General features: G+C 38.1%; 1 protein-coding gene across 1 annotated transcript; it reads left to right on the forward strand.

The window, feature by feature from the left end:
- Positions 1 to 815: 815 nt before the first annotated feature.
- Positions 816 to 20,754, forward strand: LOC100777665 (auxin transport protein BIG-like). The gene is given in 14 exon segments (XM_041017820.1): positions 816 to 1,275; positions 1,705 to 1,811; positions 2,795 to 2,957; positions 3,049 to 9,149; positions 9,560 to 10,177; positions 10,288 to 10,468; positions 10,735 to 10,969; positions 11,045 to 15,580; positions 15,669 to 15,891; positions 16,083 to 16,481; positions 16,569 to 16,712; positions 17,501 to 18,526; positions 18,965 to 19,468; positions 19,721 to 20,754. Coding segments are annotated over 14 exon segments (15,321 nt in total). The 5' UTR covers positions 816 to 1,025; the 3' UTR covers positions 20,555 to 20,754.
- The last annotated feature ends 1,644 nt before the right edge of the window (positions 20,755 to 22,398 follow it).

Genomic DNA, 22,398 nt, shown 5'->3' on the forward strand with positions numbered 1-22,398 from the left:
ATGTTAATTATTACTTTTGAATTGAGGTAAATCCTATTTGGTAAAACACCGAAACAAACATTTTTTTTTTATAGATGAAACAAACATACTATCTTTTTATTATTTATGCATTTACAATTACTATGTCAATATAAACATGAGTTTAGATATTTTTAATTCTTAAATTTTAAATGTTTTTTTAAGCATGCCTAACTATCATTTTAGTGTTTTTAAGTTAAAAACAACAAGTGAAAAACCAAAATAAAAACAGATCAACAAGTTCTCTTATCTTCTTTTACCACCTAACAAATTTCCTCATACATATATATATAATCTACATATATAATCTACATGAATTGTTACAAAACTTATTATATATATAAAAAAAATATTATTAAATCAAAGTTAATTTTTATAAAATTTATTATGTAAACGTATGTGTATTAAATATATATTAAAAATTTTAGTATTATATATAATAATATTAAATATTTTTTTGATATAATTAACTTATTAACTCAATTATCAGATAATGTCATAAGTTGAAGAGGAAAGAAAATTTGGAATTTTTAGTTTACAAAATGGGAGGATAAAAAAGTATTTTTAGATTTTTCTTTTTTTACCGATTTGGGGGTTTATTCTTTAGGAGAGGCAACAGGTTTAACCACAAAAAACGTGCATCAATAAGTTTGGCAAAAGTTTTATCTCAATAATAATGTTATGTTTGAATAAAATTATCTTATGTATCTGATAATAATAATAAAAAAAATTAACAGAGGCAGTTCACGACAACAGTGAGTGAGCGTGCGTGCAATGAAAATTCTCAAATTGCTGCTTTCCGCTTAAGCAAACTCAGAAAGCAGCAATAGCAATTCTGTCCCTTTCTTCTTCTCCAATTCATCACCGCCTTCAACACTCTATAAATATAAATACTATAAACCGATACCTCTCTTTCTTTCGTTTACTCGATTCCATTCCACTTCGCAAAAAACCACACTCACCTTCACTCTCTCTCTCTCTCTCTCTCTCTCTTGATTCGTTTCGTGATGGCCGCCGATAGCCTCGCCGTCCTCGCCGAGGCTCTGTCGCCGCCGGTCTCGCCCGGCGACTTTCTATCCAAGCTCCGCTCCGACGACGCCGTCCTGTTAGGTCTCAACGCGTTCTGCTCCGTTCTCCGCCGCGGTCTCCAATCCTCTGATGACGGAACCTCGCTCTTCCTATCCTGGACCGACGCGCAGATTCATGCGATTTCCTCGCTTGCCCACGCAATCGCCTCCGCTTCTCGATCTTTGTCAGGTAACTCCTCTCCCTGCAATACCATCGCAACTTGATTTTCGGTTGCGTTTTGCTGCAGTCTTGCGATTTCGCTTGTGTGATCCTTGTTCTGACGAGCGTGCTATTTGCAAATGGGAGGGCGAGCTTTTTTTTTTTTGGAAACTTAGATACACTTATATAAGTAGCTTTGGTGTTGTTTTCCTATCAGATTGAAGTTTCACCTCGGTTATCTGTGTTGAATTTTAATGGAAACCTTCATTACGTAGTTTACTGATATGAAACTATTTCTATTCTGATTGGAGAAAGCACCAAAAGCATCTATGAAACTGCATCTAAGTTTTGTCTTCTTTGTTATCTTCTTCTGGTTTTTTTTTTTTTTTTGTGTTGTGTTTCAAATGATTTCGTTTTAATTGTCATTTGGTGTTGTGTTTTGGTTGTTTGCATCAATAGTGGAGCAAGCGGAGGGGGTGCTGGTTGCGATTGTGCAACAGTCTATAGAATTTGCTCTGTGCTATTTGGAGAATTCTGGAGTCACTAGTGACGATCTAGGAATTCAGGTATGTTTACGTACTTTGCAAGTGCTGAAGTTCTGTAGTATGGAAATTTGATGAAAGTAGTACAGACTTTACTGAACTTTCTGCAAGATTTTAGAGAAGTCTAATTTGGTCTCCAAATTCTCAAATAAGTCTTTAGTTACAACAAGATCAGATACTATTATTATTGTAATGAAATTTAAAGGTTATTGTATTGGGCACATCAATGGCACAACTCTATTACGTAAACAGTTGCATAAGATTTTATAGAAACTCATCATATAATCAATCTGAATCAATAATTTTTTCCACAAATAAATAAGAATACATGAAAGAAGATTGGGGGCCATATCCCCTTCACAATTGATTGCAATGGGATTTGAGTGTTGCACCTCTAACATAGAGTATTCACTACCCAATGCTCAATCGTTAGGATGGAGAAAGGAAAGAAATTAAAAAATTTACATAAAAGATGATGAGCAACCTCCAAAGAACAGAAAATTGAAAATAGACAAATAGAAAAAAAGAGATCACTTATATGTAATACCAGAATAGCATTGTTCTTTAACCTCACTGGATATTTGCCAAAAGAATTGTCTCTAGAATAAGTTAGATGGACAAATCTATCTTATAATAGATTAAGCAATAGATTCTAAAGTCATCATATGTTCATTTTAGCCCAAGTTGCCTTAAGCCTTTATGAGATATTTATTACGTTGGATGACAAAACTGTATATTGGGCCCAACTTTGTTGTTTGCTGCTTTCTACATCATGATATTGTATGCTAATAAGTTTTTCTGATTTCTATCCCTGACTGAGGAAGCAAAAAGGTTTCTTTGCTAATATCATGATGTAGAAAGCAGCAAACAACAAAATTTTCTTCCAGCAGGCATAGGTTAAATTGATTTTCTTCAGTATTTAGTGTTTTGACCTGTGTTCCTTTCTGTTAACGTTGTGTGTATTTTTTTTTTTTTTTTGTATTACTCATTATTGTTGAATCTTCCAGAACAACATGATACATCTTTTAGAGATGGCTTTGGTTGATGGAATAAATATGGTAGCGGACATATTGCAACCTACAACTGCTAGTGCCTTGATAGATATGTTGCCAATGGTTGATGATTGTTGTGGTAGTTTTGTGGATGACTACAAAAAATGCCATCTAGAAGGTACAATGTTAATGCCCAAACTCACTCAATTTTGTCTTGTCATGGTTTTTTTCTAACCTAACCATATGCTCTATTTTTTTCTTATCAAAAGGTTTCAAATGCTCAAAGGAAGAAAAATCAATGGATTGGCTTTTAAAGACTTTGGCTTCTGAACATGTGCCTCATGATAGGCAAGAATCTGGATTCATTGAACAGACTTATTATCAATATTTCAATAATTTTGTCTTTCTATCCCAGCACTGGGCAGTTGTCCATGGAAAATGCACTCCTCGCTTGATCTTGCTATGCAATAAGCTAGCTAAAGTAAAAGATGTATTTGATGAGAGGGCCGTGAGTCAAAATTTTCGAAGGAGACTGTCATTCATTTTGAGGATGTTAAAGATACTTGGAAGTCTCTTGAAGGATGTTCCATATGTTGACTATGATGCCTCTTTGATGGGGGCAGTTGCCACATTTTCTAATACTCTGTCTAGTTTGTTTAGAATTAAATTTGAGTTTGTGAATACCTGTGCTACTACTGAGGGAAGTTTTGAGAGCATTATTTTAATGGTTATAGAAGAATTTCTTCATAGTGTTCAGGTTATTTTTGGCAATAGCAATGTTGCCCAGAATATCCAAACATGTATTATAGCAGCTATATTGGAGAGTTTGGATTCTTCTGTTTGGACATATGACAAATCTGCTCCCAATTTGAAGCCCCCCTTAGCTTACTTCCCCCGATTTGTTGTGTATACACTGAAACTCATTACTGATCTGAAAAGACAAAGACATCTAGTTCCTTTTGAGTGGAAAGACTTTGACGTGGAACTTGTTGGCAGTTCTACTGACTCACAGATCGGTTCTCCTTCATGCCTTGTTCATCTGGAGCCTGTTCCTTTGCTTAAGGGATTTACTTTTGAAGAGCTTCTAAAATTAATATTTCCTGTGTCGAGCCAATGGATTGCCAATTTGATGCAACTTGCTTTGTTCCTTCATTGTGAAGGTCTGAAATTAAAGCCAAAATTGGAAAGGTCCCATTCTAGTTTGGCTAAAGTTGCTGGGACGTCTGAAGTTGAAAATGCAGTGTGCCATGAGGATGAGGCTCTTTTTGGAGATCTTTTTTCTGAAACTGGGCGTTCCGTTGGATCTACAGATGGATGCGAACAACCACCTGTTGCTGCTTTAATTTCTAGTTCCAGCTATCAAAATATGCCAACACAAGCTGCTATAGAACTTTTGAACTTTCTTAAAACGTGCATCTTCTATACTGAATGGCATCCTTCTCTTTATGTTGATGCCTGCAACAAACTCAGTAGTAGAGACATTGATATTTTGCTTTCCCTACTCAATTGTCAGGGTTGTTGTTCTGAAGATAATATGTCTGATAGTTGTACCCCATTACTTGAAGATGGAAAGATTGGGCAGATCCATGATCTGTGCTTTGATATTTTACACAACCTTCTCACTAACCATGCTTTGAATGATTCACTTGAAGACTACCTTGTGGATAAAATCCTAACTGTTGAGAATGGTTCTTTTAGTTATAATGATAGAACCCTGACCCTGCTTGCTCACACATTGTTTTGTAGGGTCGGTTCTTCTGGTAGTCAGTTGAGAACCAAGATTTTCAGGGTATATGTTGCCTTTGTTGTTGAGAAGGCAAAAACTGTGTGCATAAAATGCCCAAGTATCAATGATCTTGTTGGTACTCTTCCCTCGCTGTTTCACATTGAGGTGGTTCTTATGGCATTCCACTTGTCTTCTGAAGGAGAAAAGGCAGTGATGGCAAAATTAGTCTTTTCAACCCTCAAAGAAGTTGCAAGTTTGACATTAGATTTGAACAGCACACTGTTAACATGTTGGGCTTTAGTAGTTTCAAGGTTGATCTTAATTCTTCGTCATATGATATTTTACCAACAGACTTGTCCAACATCATTGCTCATAGATGTGCGATCTAAGTTGAGGGAAGCACCACTTTCTGGCTCATCTATGCAAAACAAAGTTAATGATCACATGTCATCTTGGTCATCAACTGCATTTAAAAACATAGCAGGTGGGTTGATTGGAGAGGAAGCTGTTGTTAGTAGCTTGATTGGACATCTAATTGATATTTCTGGGTCTTCTGCTTCTCTTGTCAGGGAGGATTTGGCAATTGACAGCTTAACTTTGAATTGGGGAGAGATATACTTTACTTTTTCTCTGATTTTGGGGTTTTGGAGAGGTAAAATGGCCACTGCAGTTGAGGATCTAATTGTTGAACGATATGTTTTCTCCCTTTGTTGGGATATTCCTTATGTAGGCTCTGAAGCTGACCATACAATTAAATCCTGGGATCAAGACCACCCTGTGGATCCATCTAATATGTTGCATTTTTTCCACTTCAGTCATTTACTCCATGGCCATCCAGAGGGCATGGGAAAGTTCACTATTTCTCCGGATGTTATATTGAGCCTGCTTCAGCATTTAAATGCTGCTTTGCCCATACCAGAAGGCATTGAGCAATTAGGTTGGTATTTCCTCAGAAGTGGAATGTGGCTGTCTCTGGTGATCTCCTTCATTAACGTTGGCATATGGAGATATTATATGGATAATGGTATTTCTGGACATGGTCTAACCTGGACTGGGAATGCTATGGGGGATGAGAAATACGTTAAAGTTGCTGGAAGCATGATTTCCTCCATGATTGAGTCTGGCCAATTTCCATTGCTTGTAAAACTGTTCTCATCATTGCTGAACAAATATTTACAAGTTTGTCAGAACGCTTTCCTTGATATCCTTAATGACAAGCAAAAGCTGACTCCTGGATTTTCACCATTCTTGCTTCTGAAACATACTGAAATGGACCAAAGCCTACAGGATGAGCTCCTGGAGAGGAGTGGTTCGAATGCAGGTGAGCTGCAGTTTGTTCTTAGCCTCATTTCGAGGTTGGATGCTGTTGTTGATAAAAAAGCTTCTGGAATTCTTTCTAGAGCTTCGTGGGAGTGCCTATTGCATGGCTTTCCTTTTAATCTCTCTACTCCTAGTTCTACTATGTTTTCTTGTGTCCTTAGCATAAGAGGAATTGTCTTTGTCTTAGATGGGTTACTTAGAATAAAAGAAGCAGGCAGTATTATTAACTTGGAGGATGAAATCCTTGGACAAGTTCTTGATGCAGTAATGATCATCAAGTATGATAGGACCTTTGAAAGTGTTCATGGGAAATGTGACACTATCTATCACAGCTTGAGTGCTGAACTGGATTTGTCGTGTTATGAAGATTTAATTCTAATGAAGCAAATGGAAGGGTTTCTGATGGATGTTAATGCTGGAGGAGCAAGTGATTGCAGTGTTCATGAATGGATAATCTGTAAAATTATTGAAATATTAAACAGCCTAAGAAAAGACCCTTCAAAGTCTGTTATATTTCATTTTTATCTTGGGGTTGAAAATGTGCCTGAGAAGATGAATAGGCTTTTGCATTTGCATCTTGGTGACTGTTTGGTTCTAATTGATGCTTTAGATTCATGCTTCTCTGAATCAGTGAATGTGAAGGTTCTTGGATTCTTTGTGGATCTTTTGTCTGGAGAGCAATTTCCTGACCTTAGAATGAGGATACAAAGGAAATTTCTGGATAGAGACATACATTGTGTATCTAAGTGGTTGGAGAAGAGGCTTTTAGGAAGCATAGTGAAATCAGATTGTGGGGTGGACTGTGCAAAGGGGTGCTCCATATCTCTTAGGGAATCAACGATGAATTTTAGTCTGTGTCTTGTATCACCACCCTCTGAACAACAATCAAAAGAATTGCAACAACATATTTTTAATTCTGCACTGGGGTCACTTGATTCTGCCTTTTTGTTGTTTGATATACATGTAGCAAAGTCGTTTTTCAATTTCATTGTTCAAATTTCTAGAGGAGAGTTTTTGATGAAACAGCTTTTGACAAGGACTGTAATGTTGATGGAGAAACTGGTGGGCAATGAAAATCTGCTTCCAGGACTGAAATTTCTATTTGCCTTTATTGAAAGTGTCTTTAGTGATTGTGGATCCAGTAAGATTTCCTTGCAAAAGACAACTAAGAAGTCTTCTTCTGGCAATAGTCTTGCGGTAGGACATTCTTCTGCTAGACTGGTTGGATCCAGAAAAAATTCTGAGACATTTATCCTTTCTGCCAATCAAGAAGGGGGATCAACCTCTCTCGAATGTGATGCAACTTCTATGGATGAGGATGAGGATGATGCAACTTCTGATGGAGAGGTTCTTAGCATAGATAAGGACGATGAAGAGGATGCTAACAGTGAAAGAGCCCTTGCCTCTAAAGTTTGCACATTTACTTCCAGTGGCAGCAATTTCATGGAGCAACATTGGTATTTCTGCTATACATGTGACTTGACTGTATCAAAAGGCTGCTGCTCAGTCTGTGCCAAGGTTTGTCATCGGGGTCATCGTGTTGTCTATTCACGTTCAAGCCGGTTCTTTTGTGACTGTGGAGCTGGGGGTGTGAGGGGTAGTAATTGTCAATGCCTGAAACCTCGGAAGTTTACTGGAGATAGCAGTGCACCTGTTCGTGGCTCAAATACTTTTCAGTCATTTTTACCCTTCCCTGAGGATGGAGATCAGCTGCCGGACAGTGATTCAGATTTTGAAGAAGAAATCAGTTCAGATGCAGATAACTCTCTCAGGTTATGTATTCCAAAAGAACTTCAAGAAGGGATTCCATTGTTATTGGAAGAACTTGATATTGAGAGTCGGGTGCTCAATCTTTGCTCTTCTTTGTTGCCGTTTATACTTAGCAGACGAGACTCTCGCCATTCTAAGGATAAGAAAATCAGTTTGGGTGAAGACAAGGTGATTTCTCATGGCATTGATCTCTTGCAATTAAAGAAAGCATACAAAAGTGGATCATTTGATCTCAAGATAAAGGTTGATTATTCAAATTCCAAAGAGCTTAAATCACATTTAGCAAGTGGTTCTCTTGTGAAGTCCTTACTCAGTGTGAGTGGACGAGGTCGACTTGCCGCTGGTGAAGGTGATAAAGTTGCTATATATGATGTTGGGCAGTTGATTGGTCAAGCCACCATTGCACCTGTGACAGCTGACAAGACCAATGTGAAACCTCTTTCTAAAAATATTGTCCGCTTTGAAATTGTACAACTTGCATTCAACCCTGTTGTTGAGAACTATCTTCTTGTAGCAGGATACGAGGATTGCCAGGTCCTGACATTGAATCCTCGTGGTGAAGTTATTGACCGCCTTGCCATTGAACTAGCTTTGCAAGGTGCATATATTAGACGGGTGGATTGGGTTCCAAGCTCACAAGTTCAGTTAATGGTTGTGACTAACAGATTTGTTAAGATATACGACCTGTCCTTGGACAACTTCAGTCCAATGCACTACTTCACTTTGTCTGATGATATGATTGTGGATGCAGTTCTTTGTCCGGCTTCCCAAGGAAGAATGTTTCTCCTCGTTCTTTCAGAAAATGGAAACATACTCAGGTTAGAGTTGTCAGTTAAGGGTAATGCTGGGGCTGTACCACTGAAAGAACTTGTACAACTTCAGGGAAAAGAGATTCATGCAAAGGGATCATCATTATACTTCTCTTCAACTTATAAGCTACTCTTTGTATCTTTTCAAGATGGCACCACAGTGGTGGGTCGCCCAAGCCCTGATGCAGCCTCTCTAGTTGAGATGTCTTCTGTATATGAGGAACAAGAAAGTAAGCTGCGGCCTGCTGGAGTACATCATTGGAAAGAATTGCTGGCTGGCAGTGGATTATATGTTTGCTTATCAACAATGAAATCAAATTCTGTGCTCACTTTGTCAATGGGGGAATATGAGATAATTGCTCAGTGTATGCGACATTCAGTGGGTTCAACCTCACCTATAGTTGGTATGACTGCATACAAACCACTATCAAAGGATAAAATCCACTGTCTTGTCTTACATGATGATGGTAGCCTTCAAATATATTCTCATGCTCCTGCTGGTGTGGATGCTGGTGTGATCGCAGCATCTGAGAAAGTTAAGAAATTGGGTTCTGGAATCCTCAATAAAGCCTATGCTGGTACAAATCCTGAATTTCCTCTTGATTTCTTTGAGAAGACTGTGTGCATTACACCGGATGTGAAACTTGGTGGTGATGCTGTCAGAAATGGAGATTCAGAAGGAGCTAAACAGAGTTTGGTAAATGAGGATGGTTTTCTAGAAAGCCCAAGTCCTGCTGGTTTTAAGGTATCTTTTATTCTTTTGGAATTACTTTTATTTCAAAGTGAATATTTATTATTAGTTTTACTCTTTGACATATTCTGTTTTGTGGCTAGGGGGTTGACAACTTTATAAAATCAGATATTTAGGAACAGGGGCTGGTTTTTAGTTGTAGGTTGTTTGGTTATCACCTAAATTTTAAAACGCTAGTTCTTATTTGAACTGAATTTGAAATAAGTCTTCATAAAAAGTTGTTTTTTTTTTTTTTACATTTACATTATTCACATAGAAGGGCTGGTATGGTGTGAACTGTGATGATGATTATATCAGCGGTTTCATTTTGTGTCGTAATTAGTTGCTGTTGGTGCTGTGTCATTTGAAAGTGATTGATATTAGCTTTTTATCTCCCTAATTTCTACCTTTCTGTATTTTTACAGATATCTGTCTTCAATTCAAATCCTGATATAGTCATGGTTGGTTTTCGAGTTCATGTGGGAAATACATCAGCGAGTCACATACCGTCTAGCATTTCTATTTTCCAAAGGGTTGTTAAATTCGATGAAGGAATGAGGTCCTGGTATGATATTCCATTTACTGTTGCAGAATCTCTTCTTGCAGATGAAGAATTTACAATCTCAGTTGGGCCAACCTTTAATGGCTCAACACTCCCCAGAATAGACTCGCTTGAAGTTTATGGCCGAGCTAAAGATGAATTTGGTTGGAAAGAGAAAATGGATGCAGTTTTAGATATGGAAGCAAGAGTACTTGGTTCAAATTCATCACTTAGTGGGTCTGCAAAGAAGCGCCGATCGATGCAGTCTGCTCCTATTCAGGAGCAAGTAATAGCAGATGGACTCAGGCTAATTACTAAGTTCTACTCATCATGTAAACAACAGGATTGCTCAAGGTTTGAGGAAGCCAGGACAGAGCTTGGAAAACTCAAATGCAAGCCATTACTAGAAATAATATTCGAGTGTGATAGGGAACCAATTCTGCAGGCTTCTGCTAGTCGTGTCTTACAAGCGGTTTTTCCTAAGAAAGAGATATACCATCAAGTAATATATAGTGTCATTTGGTTTTCCTTTACCAAGCCTGTTTTGTTCAGTACTGCTTATCTATGTTAATGTCATTCTAATTATTGCCATGTGCATTCTTCCAACATTAGGTTAAGGATACTATGAGGCTTCGTGGAGTAGTAAAATCCTCCTTACTACTATCATCAAGGCTTGGGATAGGTGGTGCTGCAGGAAGTTGGATCATTGAAGAGTTCACCACCCAGATGCGTGCAGTCTGTAAGATTGCATTGCAACACCGCTCAAATTTAGCAACATTTTTGGAGACAAATGGTATTGTTGTCTTTGCTGATTGAATCATAAAATACATATAAATTAGCTTTTCCTTGTCTATATTTAAACACACAGTGGGGAGATAAGAATAAGCATCGGTCGATATAAACATCCATGTTTGCTGCATGCTATGACTAATTGATTACAATGAGATTTCTCTCTAAAGTCCTAAGGTTTACGTCCTTGATTTAACATGGCCATATTTATTCTGTTTGCTACCATTTTATTATGATATAATCTTTTTTGCCTTTTTTTTCCTGGTGTAGGCTCAGAAGTGGTGGATGTACTTGTGCAAGTTTTATGGGGAATTTTGGATTTTGAGCAGCCTGACACACAAACCATGAACAACATTGTTATGTCTGCAGTTGAACTTATTTATTGCTATGCTGAATGCTTAGCCCTACACGGAAAAGATGCAGGAGTGCATTCTGTGGCACCTGCTGTTGTGTTACTTAAGAAGCTTCTCTTTTCGTCCAATGAGGCTGTTCAAACTGCTAGCAGGTATTTTAGCTCCCTTTTGTTTTTTGTTTTTTGCTCTGAATTTGATATTCACATTTTCACACATTTCCTCCCCAGTTTGGCCATATCTTCAAGATTGCTTCAGGTCCCTTTTCCAAAGCAAACCATGTTGGCTACAGATGATGCTGTTGACAGTGTGGTGTCAGTTTCTGGCCCTGCTGACCCAAGTACTGGAAATAACCAAATCATGATTGAGGATGACACAATTACTTCATCTGTTCAGTATTGTTGTGATGGTTGCTCTACAGTACCTATACTAAGGCGAAGATGGCATTGTACTGTTTGTCCTGATTTTGACTTGTGTGAGGCTTGCTATGAAGTACTAGATGCAGATCGACTTCCTCCACCACACTCTAGAGATCATCCTATGACAGCAATTCCGATAGAAGTGGACTCAGTGGGAGATGGAAATGAATTTCACTTCACAGCTGATGATGTTAGTGACCAGAACTTGTTGCCTGTACCTGTTGATAGCAACATGCAGAATTCTTCTCCATCAATTCATGTCTTGGAACCAAATGATTCTGGGGATTTTGCTGCTTCTTTAACTGATCCTGTCTCAATCTCTGCTTCAAAAAGGGCCATAAATTCTTTACTTCTTTCTGAGCTTCTTGAACACTTGAAAGGATGGATGGATATGACCTCTGGAGTTCAGGCAAGCAAGGACAACACCGCCTAGGATCCGTTAAATGTGAAAACGGAAGCTATTGGGCATGCAATGCATCTTTGTTGAAGGAATGAGAAGCTAATCAAGTGGTTTTTGGATGAGATCAATCTCAACAGATCATTTGTAGCCAAAACCCGTTCATCATTTGGTGAAGTTGCAATCCTGGTCTTCATGTTTTTCACATTGATGCTTAGAAACTGGCATCAGCCTGGTAGTGATGGTCCCATGCCAAGACAGAGTGGAACTAATGACATGCATGATAAAAATGTAGTCCAATTTCCACTGCCCACCTCGGCCAGTGCTAAGACTTCACTAGATGATCAAGAGAAGATTGACTTTACATCACAACTTCTTCGAGCTTGTGATTCTCTTAGGCAGCAATCTTTTGTAAATTATTTAATGGATATATTGCAGCAGCTAGTGTATGTCTTCAAATCTCCTGTTAACAATGAAGGTGTTCATAGTAATGCTGGGCCAGGATGTGGGGCTCTACTAACAATACGCAGAGATTTACCAGCTGGTAATTTTTTACCTTTCTTTTCTGATTCATATGCCAAAGTGCATCGAACAGATATCTTCATGGACTACCACAGGCTTCTATTAGAGAATGCTTTCCGGCTGGTGTACACCCTTGTTCGGCCAGAAAAGCATGACAAAACTGGGGAAAAGGAAAAGGTCTACAAGTTATCACATGGTAAGGATTTGAAGCTCGATGGCTATCAAGATGTTCTCTGCAGTTACATTAACAATCCTCACACCAATTTTGTAAGAAGATATGCCAGGAGGCTTTTTCTGCATCTCTGTGGCACCAAGTCTCATTATTACAGTGTTCGAGACTCTTGGCAGTTCTCTAGTGAAGCGAAGAGACTTTATAAACACATAAACAAATCTGGTGGCTTTCAAAACAATCCTATCCCATATGAAAGAAGTGTAAAGATTGTGAAGTGCCTTTCCACTATGGCCGAAGTTGCAGCTGCACGTCCTCGTAACTGGCAAAAGTACTGTTTAAGGCATGGAGATATTTTGTCTTTCCTGATGAATGGAATATTTTATTTCGGTGAAGAGTCTGTTATTCAGACCCTTAAACTCCTCAATTTTGCCTTCTATACAGGAAAAGATGTTGGTCACACTCCACAAAAAATGGAGTCAGGAGACATAAGTTCAAACAAATCAGGTACTGTATCTCAAGAATCAAAAAAGAAAAAGAAAGGTGAAGATGGAGCTGAATCTGGTTCAGAAAAGTCCTATTTGGATATGGAGGCAGCAGTAGATGTCTTCACTGACAAGAGTAGCAATATTTTGAAACAGTTCATTGATTGTTTCCTTCTGGAGTGGAATTCAATTACCATGCGTGCAGAGGCTAAGTTAGTTTTATATGGTGTCTGGCATCATGCTAAACCAACATTTAAGGAAACCATTCTAAAGGAACTCTTGCAGAAAGTTAAGTTCCTCCCAATGTATGGTCAGAATATTGTGGAGTATACAGAACTTGTTACTTGGTTGCTTGGAAGATCCTCTGATACTAGTTCAAAACACAAGATTTCTGAACTTGTGGACCAATGCTTGACACCTGATGTAATTAGATGCATCTATGAGACACTCCATTCACAGAATGAGCTGTTAGCTAACCATCCAAATTCTCGCATATATAATACTTTGAGTGGCTTAGTGGAATTTGATGGATACTATCTTGAGAGTGAACCTTGTGTTGCCTGCAGCACTCCTGAAGTACCTTACAGCAGGATGAAGCTAGATTCTCTGAAATCTGAAACAAAATTCACTGACAACCGGATCATAGTGAAATGCACTGGGAGTTACACGATCCAGACTGTGACAATGAATGTTCATGATGCCAGAAAGTCAAAATCAGTGAAGGTTTTGAACCTATACTATAATAACAGGCCAGTCACTGACTTATCTGAGTTGAAAAATAACTGGTCTTTATGGAAGCGTGCAAAGAGTTGTCATCTTGCATTCAATCAGACAGAACTTAAAGTTGAATTTCCCATTCCAATTACTGCTTGTAACTTCATGATTGAACTGGATTCATTCTATGAAAATCTTCAGGCATTGTCTCTTGAACCATTGCAATGTCCACGTTGTAGTCGTCCAGTCACAGATAAACATGGTATATGTAGCAATTGTCATGAAAATGCTTATCAATGTAGGCAATGTCGCAACATCAATTATGAGAATTTGGATTCTTTTCTATGCAATGAGTGTGGGTACAGTAAATATGGGCGGTTTGAGTTTAACTTCATGGCAAAGCCAAGTTTTACATTTGATAATATGGAGAATGATGAAGATATGAAGAAGGGACTGGCAGCCATAGAATCTGAGTCAGAGAATGCTCATAGGAGATACCAACAACTTTTGGGCTTCAAGAAGCCCTTGCTAAAAATTGTATCAAGCATTGGTGACAGTGAAATAGACTCACAACAGAATCCTTCTGTACAGCAAATGATGGTTTCTTTACCTGGTCCGTCATGTAAGATCAACAGGAAGATTGCTCTTCTTGGAGTTCTATATGGTGAAAAGTGCAAAGCAGCTTTTGATTCTGTCAGCAAAAGTGTCCAGACACTGCAAGGGCTACGTAAGGTATTGATGAATTATCTGCACCAGAAGCTTTCCGATACCAGTGTGGGTTCAAGATTTGTGGTTTCCAGATCACCAAATAATTGCTATGGCTGTGCAACTACATTTGTAACACAATGTCTGGAACTATTACATGTGCTAGCAAGGCATCCAAATTCTAAGAAACAACTTGTTTCAGCTGGCATTTTGTCTGAGTTATTTGAGAATAACATTCATCAAGGTGCTAAAGCTGCCCGCGTCCAAGCAAGGATCGTACTTTGTTCTTTATCTGAAGGTGATGTAAATGCAGTTAATGAGTTGAACAGTCTGATACAAAAGAAAGTTTTGTACTGCCTTGAGCATCATCGCTCCATGGACATTGCAGTGACTACTCGTGAGGAATTGTTGTTACTTTCTGAGGTGTGTTCTTTGGCTGATGAATTCTGGGAATCAAGATTACGTGTTGTGTTTCAATTATTGTTTTCTTCCATCAAGCTAGGTGCCAAGCATCCTGCCATATCTGAGCATGTCATTCTTCCTTGTCTGAGGATTATATCTCAAGCATGTACCCCTCCAAAACCTGAAACACTGGACAAAGAACAAAGCCTTGGGAAATCTTCTGCAAATACAAAGGATGAGAGTAATCAAAATGTATCTGGGTCCTTGACTGGTGCTGTCACTGTCAGTGGGACAAAAACATTCCCAGACTCATCAGAAAGAAATTGGGATGCTACATCCAAGACTCGAGATATTCAATTATTGAGCTATTCAGAATGGGAGAGGGGAGCTTCCTATCTTGATTTTGTTAGAAGGCAATATAAAGTGTCTCAGGCAGTCAAAGGTACTGGCCAGAGGTCACGACCCCAAAGGCATGATTACCTGGCACTTAAATATGCTCTGAGGTGGAAGCGTCGTGCTGGTAAAGCAGCTAAAAGTGACTTATCAGTGTTTGAGTTGGGATCATGGGTTAAAGAACTTGTTTTGAGTGCTTGTTCTCAATCCATTAGATCAGAGATGTGCACACTCATAAGCATGCTTTGTGCTCAAAGTTCATCCAGACAATTTCGGTTGCTGAACCTAGTGGTTTCATTGTTACCTGCCACACTTTCTGCGGGTGAAAGTGCTGCAGAGTATTTTGAGTTGCTATTCAAGATGGTAGATTCAGAGGAGGCTCTTTTATTTTTGACTGTTCAGGGGTGTCTACGGACCATTTGTACTCTAATTACCCAAGAAGTGAGCAATGTTGAGTCGTTGGAGCGGAGTCTACACATTGATATAACCCAGGGGTTTATCCTTCACAAGCTCATAGAGCTTCTTGGTAAATTTTTGGAGGTTCCAAATATCAGATCGAGGTACAATTGCTACTTGAATAATTTTACTTTTGAGGTTGAAATTTTGTTTTACATGATCTTATTAAAAGAGGTTGTTTTTTTTTTCCAGATTCATGCGAGATGACTTACTTTCTGAAATTCTTGAGGCCCTTATCGTAATTCGTGGCTTGATAGTTCAAAAGACCAAGTTGATTAGTGATTGCAATCGGCTCCTTAAAGATCTTTTAGATAGTTTGCTGCTAGAAAGCAGTGAAAACAAGCGACAATTCATAAGAGCATGCATCAATGGTCTGGAAATACACAGAGAGGAGAGAAAGGGGCGTGCTTGTTTGGTATGGATGGATTTTGTTTTTCAATTTCCCAGCTTATTTATTCCCTAAATCAGTTGCAGTAATTTTCTATCCAACAAAGTATCAATTTGGTTACATGGGAATATGATTAATAAATATTGAATGGTAAATTTATAATAAACTTTTACATTGGCTCATTGTGAACTTGATGTAATCTATACCTGCATTTGCAGTTTATCTTAGAGCAACTCTGCAATGTGATCTGCCCCTCAAAACCAGAGCCTGTATATTTGTTGGTCCTGAACAAAGCACATACGCAGGAAGAGTTTATCAGGGGATCAATGACTAAGAATCCATATTCGAGCGTTGAAATTGGCCCATTAATGCGTGATGTTAAGAACAAGATCTGCCATCAGTTGGATTTGTTAGGTCTTCTTGAGGATGACTATGGAATGGAATTGTTAGTTGCTGGCAATATTATCTCTCTTGATTTGAGCATTGCACAAGTTTATGAACAAGTCTGGAAAAAATCAAATCAATCATCAAATGTGACTAATTCCAACTTGTTGTCTCCAAATGCTGTCAACTCATCCAGAGATTGCCCACCAATGACCGTGACTTATCGGCTCCAGGTTTGTTTCTATCATTGAACATGTGATTTGCCTTATTTGTTAAACATTTGGTTTTGAATTTATATACTATATTTCATGATATTCTAGGGATTGGATGGTGAAGCAACTGAACCTATGATTAAAGAGTTGGAGGAAGATAGGGAGGAGTCTCAGGATCCAGAGGTTGAGTTTGCCATAGCAGGTGCTGTTCGTGAGTGTGGTGGACTGGAGATACTATTGGGGATGATTCAGGTTAGCACTTTTTTCTCTGATATCTGTAGACTTAAACATTGTTGTTGTATTTTGGAAATTTGAACTATTAAGTACTATCATATAAATACTTTGGTTTTAGTGATTGGAATTGATGAATTGGTCTCTCTGTTTGACAACCTGTATGTGAATTGTTACATTTGTTAAGTTCATTGCTATCTGCCTACAATAATGTAGCAAACCAGCACTTATAGTAGTGGAAGTATTGATTACAAGAAATGAAGAAAAACAATGGTAACATGTATTTATCGAAAACTTCATCCAAAATGAGTTACATTTCTTCAGTTATATGGGGCAAAACCAATTGGGTATATGATCCATTTATGATATAGGTGCCATATGGAATTTTATTTTGATTTAATTTTACAACTAAAATTCTATTTTGTTAGTTATCCTTTAGAGAAAACTAACAAATTTCAAAGACAAGGGGATTTATGTAAGGTTAGGGGAAAATCCTATCTCATCACTAAACATCATGGTTCTTATCGCCGAGAGTGGTGTAGTTCTTTATCTACTTTTGATATTATTTTTTCTTATTTCACGTAAACCGGACCATGCCATTGTTCTTGACAGCATCATTTAATAGTTGCTGTGATGATTTAGTGTGTTGGTACTTAAAATGAAAACTACAGCAGTTTGTGTAGAATGCTCATTTTCATTTTCCAGATTTTCTCATGCCTTATTACTGATGTTTTATTAAAATGTGTAATCCTGCAGTATGCAACCTTAAAATTGATATTATAATTTTCTCACTTTTTCCTGATGTACAGCGTCTCCGAGATGATTTCAAGTCCAATCAGGAGCAACTGGTTACAGTTCTTAATCTTCTTATGTACTGTTGCAAAATCAGAGAGAACAGACGTGCTTTGTTAAAGCTAGGAGCTTTAGGTTTGCTTCTTGAGGCTGCAAGGCGAGCTTTCTCAGTTGATGCCATGGAGCCAGCTGAAGGCATACTTTTGATTGTTGAAAGTCTGACTTTAGAGGCGAATGAAAGTGACAATATAAGCATCACACAAAGTGCCCTTACTGTCACTAGTGAAGAAGCTGGCACAGGTGAACAAGCCAAGAAGATAGTTCTTATGTTCTTGGAGAGATTGTCTCATCCATTGGGCCTTAAGAAATCAAACAAACAGCAGAGGAACACAGAGATGGTTGCTCGAATATTGCCTTACCTAACCTATGGTGAACCTGCTGCAATGGATGCTCTTGTCCAGCATTTTAGTCCTTACTTGCAAGATTGGGGTGCATTTGACCATTTGCAGAAACAACATTTGGATAATCCAAAGGATGATCATATTGCTCAGCAAGCTGCAAAGCAGAGATTCACACTGGAAAATTTTGTTAGGGTTTCAGAGTCGCTTAAGACAAGTTCTTGTGGAGAGAGATTAAAGGACATTATCCTAGAGAAGGGTATAACTAAAACTGCAATGACACATTTGAAAGATAGTTTTGCCTATACAGGGCAGGCTGGGTTTAAGAACAGTGCTGAATGGGCACAGGGTTTAACACTGCCATCTGTCCCTCTTATATTGTCTATGCTGAGAGGTTTGTCAATGGGGCATCTGCTCACTAAAAAGTGTGTTGATGAAGAAGGTATCTTACCTTTGTTGCATGCCTTGGAAGGAGTTGCAGGAGTAAATGAAATTGGGGCAAGGGCTGAATATTTGTTGGACACACTATCTAACAAGGAGGGAAAAGGAGATGGATTCTTGGAGGAGAAGGTCTGTAAGCTGCGGCATGCAACTAAGGATGAAATGAGGCGTCGAGCTTTGCAGAAGAGAGAGGAATTGCTTCAGGTATTTTATACAAATACCTTTAGTTTACTTAGTTTGGGTATATAAACAACTGTGTTTAGAATGGTAAAACTAAGTTAAGTGTTGAGTTTTTTTTTTTTTACCATGGTCAAGAATCATGTTCTATGACTGAAAACAGTATTTGGGGATTGTCTAAGTGCTTACTTTTGCCAGTTCCTCTCTGTTTTTCTCTATTTTGTTTCCAACTTTCAAACATAACGTTTGATGTGAAATTGGTTATTGTACTTTCTGCTGCCTTAGTCAATTTAAGTTCAGCAAAAGTTTTCTGCTGCCTTGGTTATTGTACTCCTTTCCTTCACCAGATTGAATTTCCATTCAGATTTAACAATTCATATGGCATGTTTTATATATTCTACTTTCAACTCTATTGAAGTCTGATTTCCTGTTCCCTTCTGAATTGTCCTTAATATCTGATACCAGGGGCTTGGAATGCACCGAGAACTGTTTTCAGATGGAGGCGAACGCATTGTTGTGTCCCGGCCGGTCCCAGGTATAGAAGATGTCCAGGAGGAGGAGGATGGGCTGGCATGCATGGTATGCCAGGAAGGATACAGTTTAAGACCTGCTGATTTATTGGGTGCTTACTCTTATAGTAAGCGTGTGAATCTAGGTGTTGGTTCTTCAGGAAGTGCTCGTGGAGGAGAGTGTGTTTATACCACTGTAAGTTACTTCAATATTATTCATTTCCAGTGCCATCAAGAGGCCAAGAGAGCTGATGCTGCTTTGAAGAATCCGAAGAAAGAGTGGGATGGAGCAACACTTAGAAACAATGAATCTCTCTGTAATTCTTTATTCCCTGTCAGAGGTCCATCGGTTCCTCTGGCACAGTATGTTCGCTATGTTGACCAGTATTGGGACAACCTTAATGGTCTTGGACGTGCTGATGGAAGTAGACTCCGCCTGCTGACTTATGACATTGTTCTGGTATTTTATTCAGCTTCCATATATTCTCTCTTTCCTGTTTGTTGAATTTGACTGACAATATGATAATAAAAAACTGATAAGAAATCTTGTTTATGACATTTACAGCTGATGTAAATGGTTCATTTAGACAACTAACGTCCCTGGTTTCAAATAATTTCTCTAGAATATAACTACAGTTATCTTTATACTGCTTAAATCAAGTGATTTTGTCTCACTCTGGTGTTCATGCATTTTTTTCCCCCATCTTTGTAGATGTTAGCTCGGTTTGCAACAGGAGCATCATTCAGTGCAGATAGCCGAGGTGGAGGACGGGAAAGTAATTCCCGATTCCTCCCATTTATGATCCAAATGGCACGCCATCTCCTAGATCAAGGAAACCCCTCCCAGCGTCGAACCATGGCAAGGGCCGTATCAGCATACATATCCTCTTCTTCATCAGATCTCAGACCCTCTTCTCCATCTGGCACCCAACCTACCCCGGGGACAGAAGAAATTGTCCAATTTATGATGGTAAACTCATTTCTCTCAGAGTCTTACGAGTCCTGGCTGCAGCATCGTCGTGCTTTTCTGCAGCGCGGAATTTACCATGCCTACATGCAGCACACACATTCTCGGTCTGCTATCCGTGCACCATCGGTTACAGCTCCTGCACACGGTGTGGAATCTGGAAGCATGGGCCAAAGTGCTACAACAGAAACAGGGCAGAGTGATGATCTTTTGTCTATTATCCGTCCAATGCTTGTTTATACAGGCTTGATTGAACAGTTACAGCATTTCTTCAAGGTCAAGAAATCAACTGGTGCAACACCACCTACAAGGACTGATGGGGCATCATCTACCACAGAAGGTGAAGATGAAAGTGGAAACCTGGAAGGCTGGGAAGTGGTGATGAAAGAGCGACTATTGAATGTAAAAGAGCTGCTCGGATTCCCCAAGGAGATGCTGTCGTGGCTTGATGAGATTAATTCGGCCACTGACTTGCAGGAAGCCTTTGACATAGTTGGTGTTCTAGCTGAGGTGCTCTCCGGGGGGTTCACCCAATGTGAAGATTTTGTGCAGGGTGCTATTAATGCAGGGAAAAGCTGAAAGATTTTGTGTCCCTTTTGTAATAATGAAATATTAACAGCATAACTTATATTCCGAGGGAATGTAAAACGCTTGGCTAATGTGTTCTTTTGAACGTATGAAGCGATGGAGAATGCAAGGGCGGATATTTGTGGTGTGGCAAAAAATATCGTTCTGAATGTTGCTGCATTCAATAGACATGCTTATGCGTCTAGGCATTATAACTGATTTAGTGGATAAAGAACACTAACAACAGTTGATTTTTTAGTAACATTAATAACACAACTCAATAGAGGTTCCTCACCCCGAATGGACGTTTAAGAAATGGCACATTGTAATTTTAAGGACGTAACACCTTAAGAACGGTACACTTCGTCTCTCGTAATTTCTAATTCTCTCTTTCAAAGACACTAGTTAACTTGAATTAGTGTCTTTTAGTAAGCATCTATTCCCCAGCCCTCTTCATGAAAATAGAATGCATTTGGGTAATTAATTTATTTGAGCGTTCGTTCGATAAATTTTATCACGTAAATTTTTATAAAAGAACATGTTGTATATTGATCAGTTTACAATTTTTTTTATAATATTTATTTTTCACGAGTCTAGAATCTCTTCCCAACACCAGTAGTCTATGGTTTCAGGAATTGATATTGGTATGTAACAGGGTTTTTCATTCTTGTGGTGAAAACAGAGGACCGTTAATGATAATTCCACTCCACTCATCTTACCAACACTGTCCTATTACATCTTCCTCTCTCGCCCGAACAAGTTGCCCCTATCTCAACGTGTAAGTGCTGCCATTCTTCAAGTCAATTATAAAACGAATGACTTCTATTAATCATCAACCTTGATACTTCACCAAAAAGTTAAAAATATTTGGGAGTCTGGCTGTCTGCAATTTATTGTTCCATTAAATTATAATTAAAGACAAGAGTATTGTAAGAAAGTAACACTTATAATTAAATTAATAAATAAAAAATATTTAGTAAAATAAAATTATAAATATATTCAGAATTTACATCTTTTTTTTCTTTTACTCATATTTTTAGTTTCAAATTTTCAATAGTTTTTTAAATATTCATGGTAAACAATTTTAAAATATTTTCCATCATCTCAGTTTGATGAGTGAAATTGAACTTGAATTTTTAACTAAAATTTTGTGTTTGAGTTTTATAAGTAGAAAAAAAAATGTTTAAGAGAATAATTTTACTAAAATTGATTAATCAAATTTTCTAATAACATTAATTACTGATAAAACCCATAAATATTTTACTCACACCAATGAACTGTTAACTAGAAGAAAAATCACTCTGATAAGCATTGCAACAAGATACAGATCCCGAAGCCGTATCTAAGTTGATCCAATTGAAATTGAAATTTATTATCAAGTTACATTGTGGACCCTTTACCATTGAATATTATACTATATAGCAGTATAAAATAAAAGGAAAAAGTGTTGCACCATGCCTGTGACTTAATATAACTACTATCACATGCTGTTTTAGATGGAAAAAGGTAACTTTATGATCACGGGAATTTGCCACGTATAGCACACAAGTTGCAAAATAACGTCTCTTTCCCTCTGAATACACTTCGGAACTTAACTTTCTAAAACTAGAAGGGCGTAGAGTGTGATTGTCACCCACCATCTAAATTTGTCCATGTTTCAGCCAAAATTTTAAATTTCATGAGCTACAAGCTCCTCCATCTTTTTTTTCTTCCCGATTATTCCAACATCAACTATTTTAATATTTTAAATTCTTCTTCTTAACATAAGATTTAAGAAGAACTATACAAAATCTAGTTTGTACTATCCTAGTGGATTATCTGTGTATGAAGTATATTAAAATGTAGAAATCCAACAC

This window comes from Glycine max, chromosome 8 (assembly GCF_000004515.6).
Source record: "Glycine max cultivar Williams 82 chromosome 8, Glycine_max_v4.0, whole genome shotgun sequence".
In the NCBI taxonomy this organism is placed as follows: domain Eukaryota; kingdom Viridiplantae; phylum Streptophyta; class Magnoliopsida; order Fabales; family Fabaceae; genus Glycine; species Glycine max.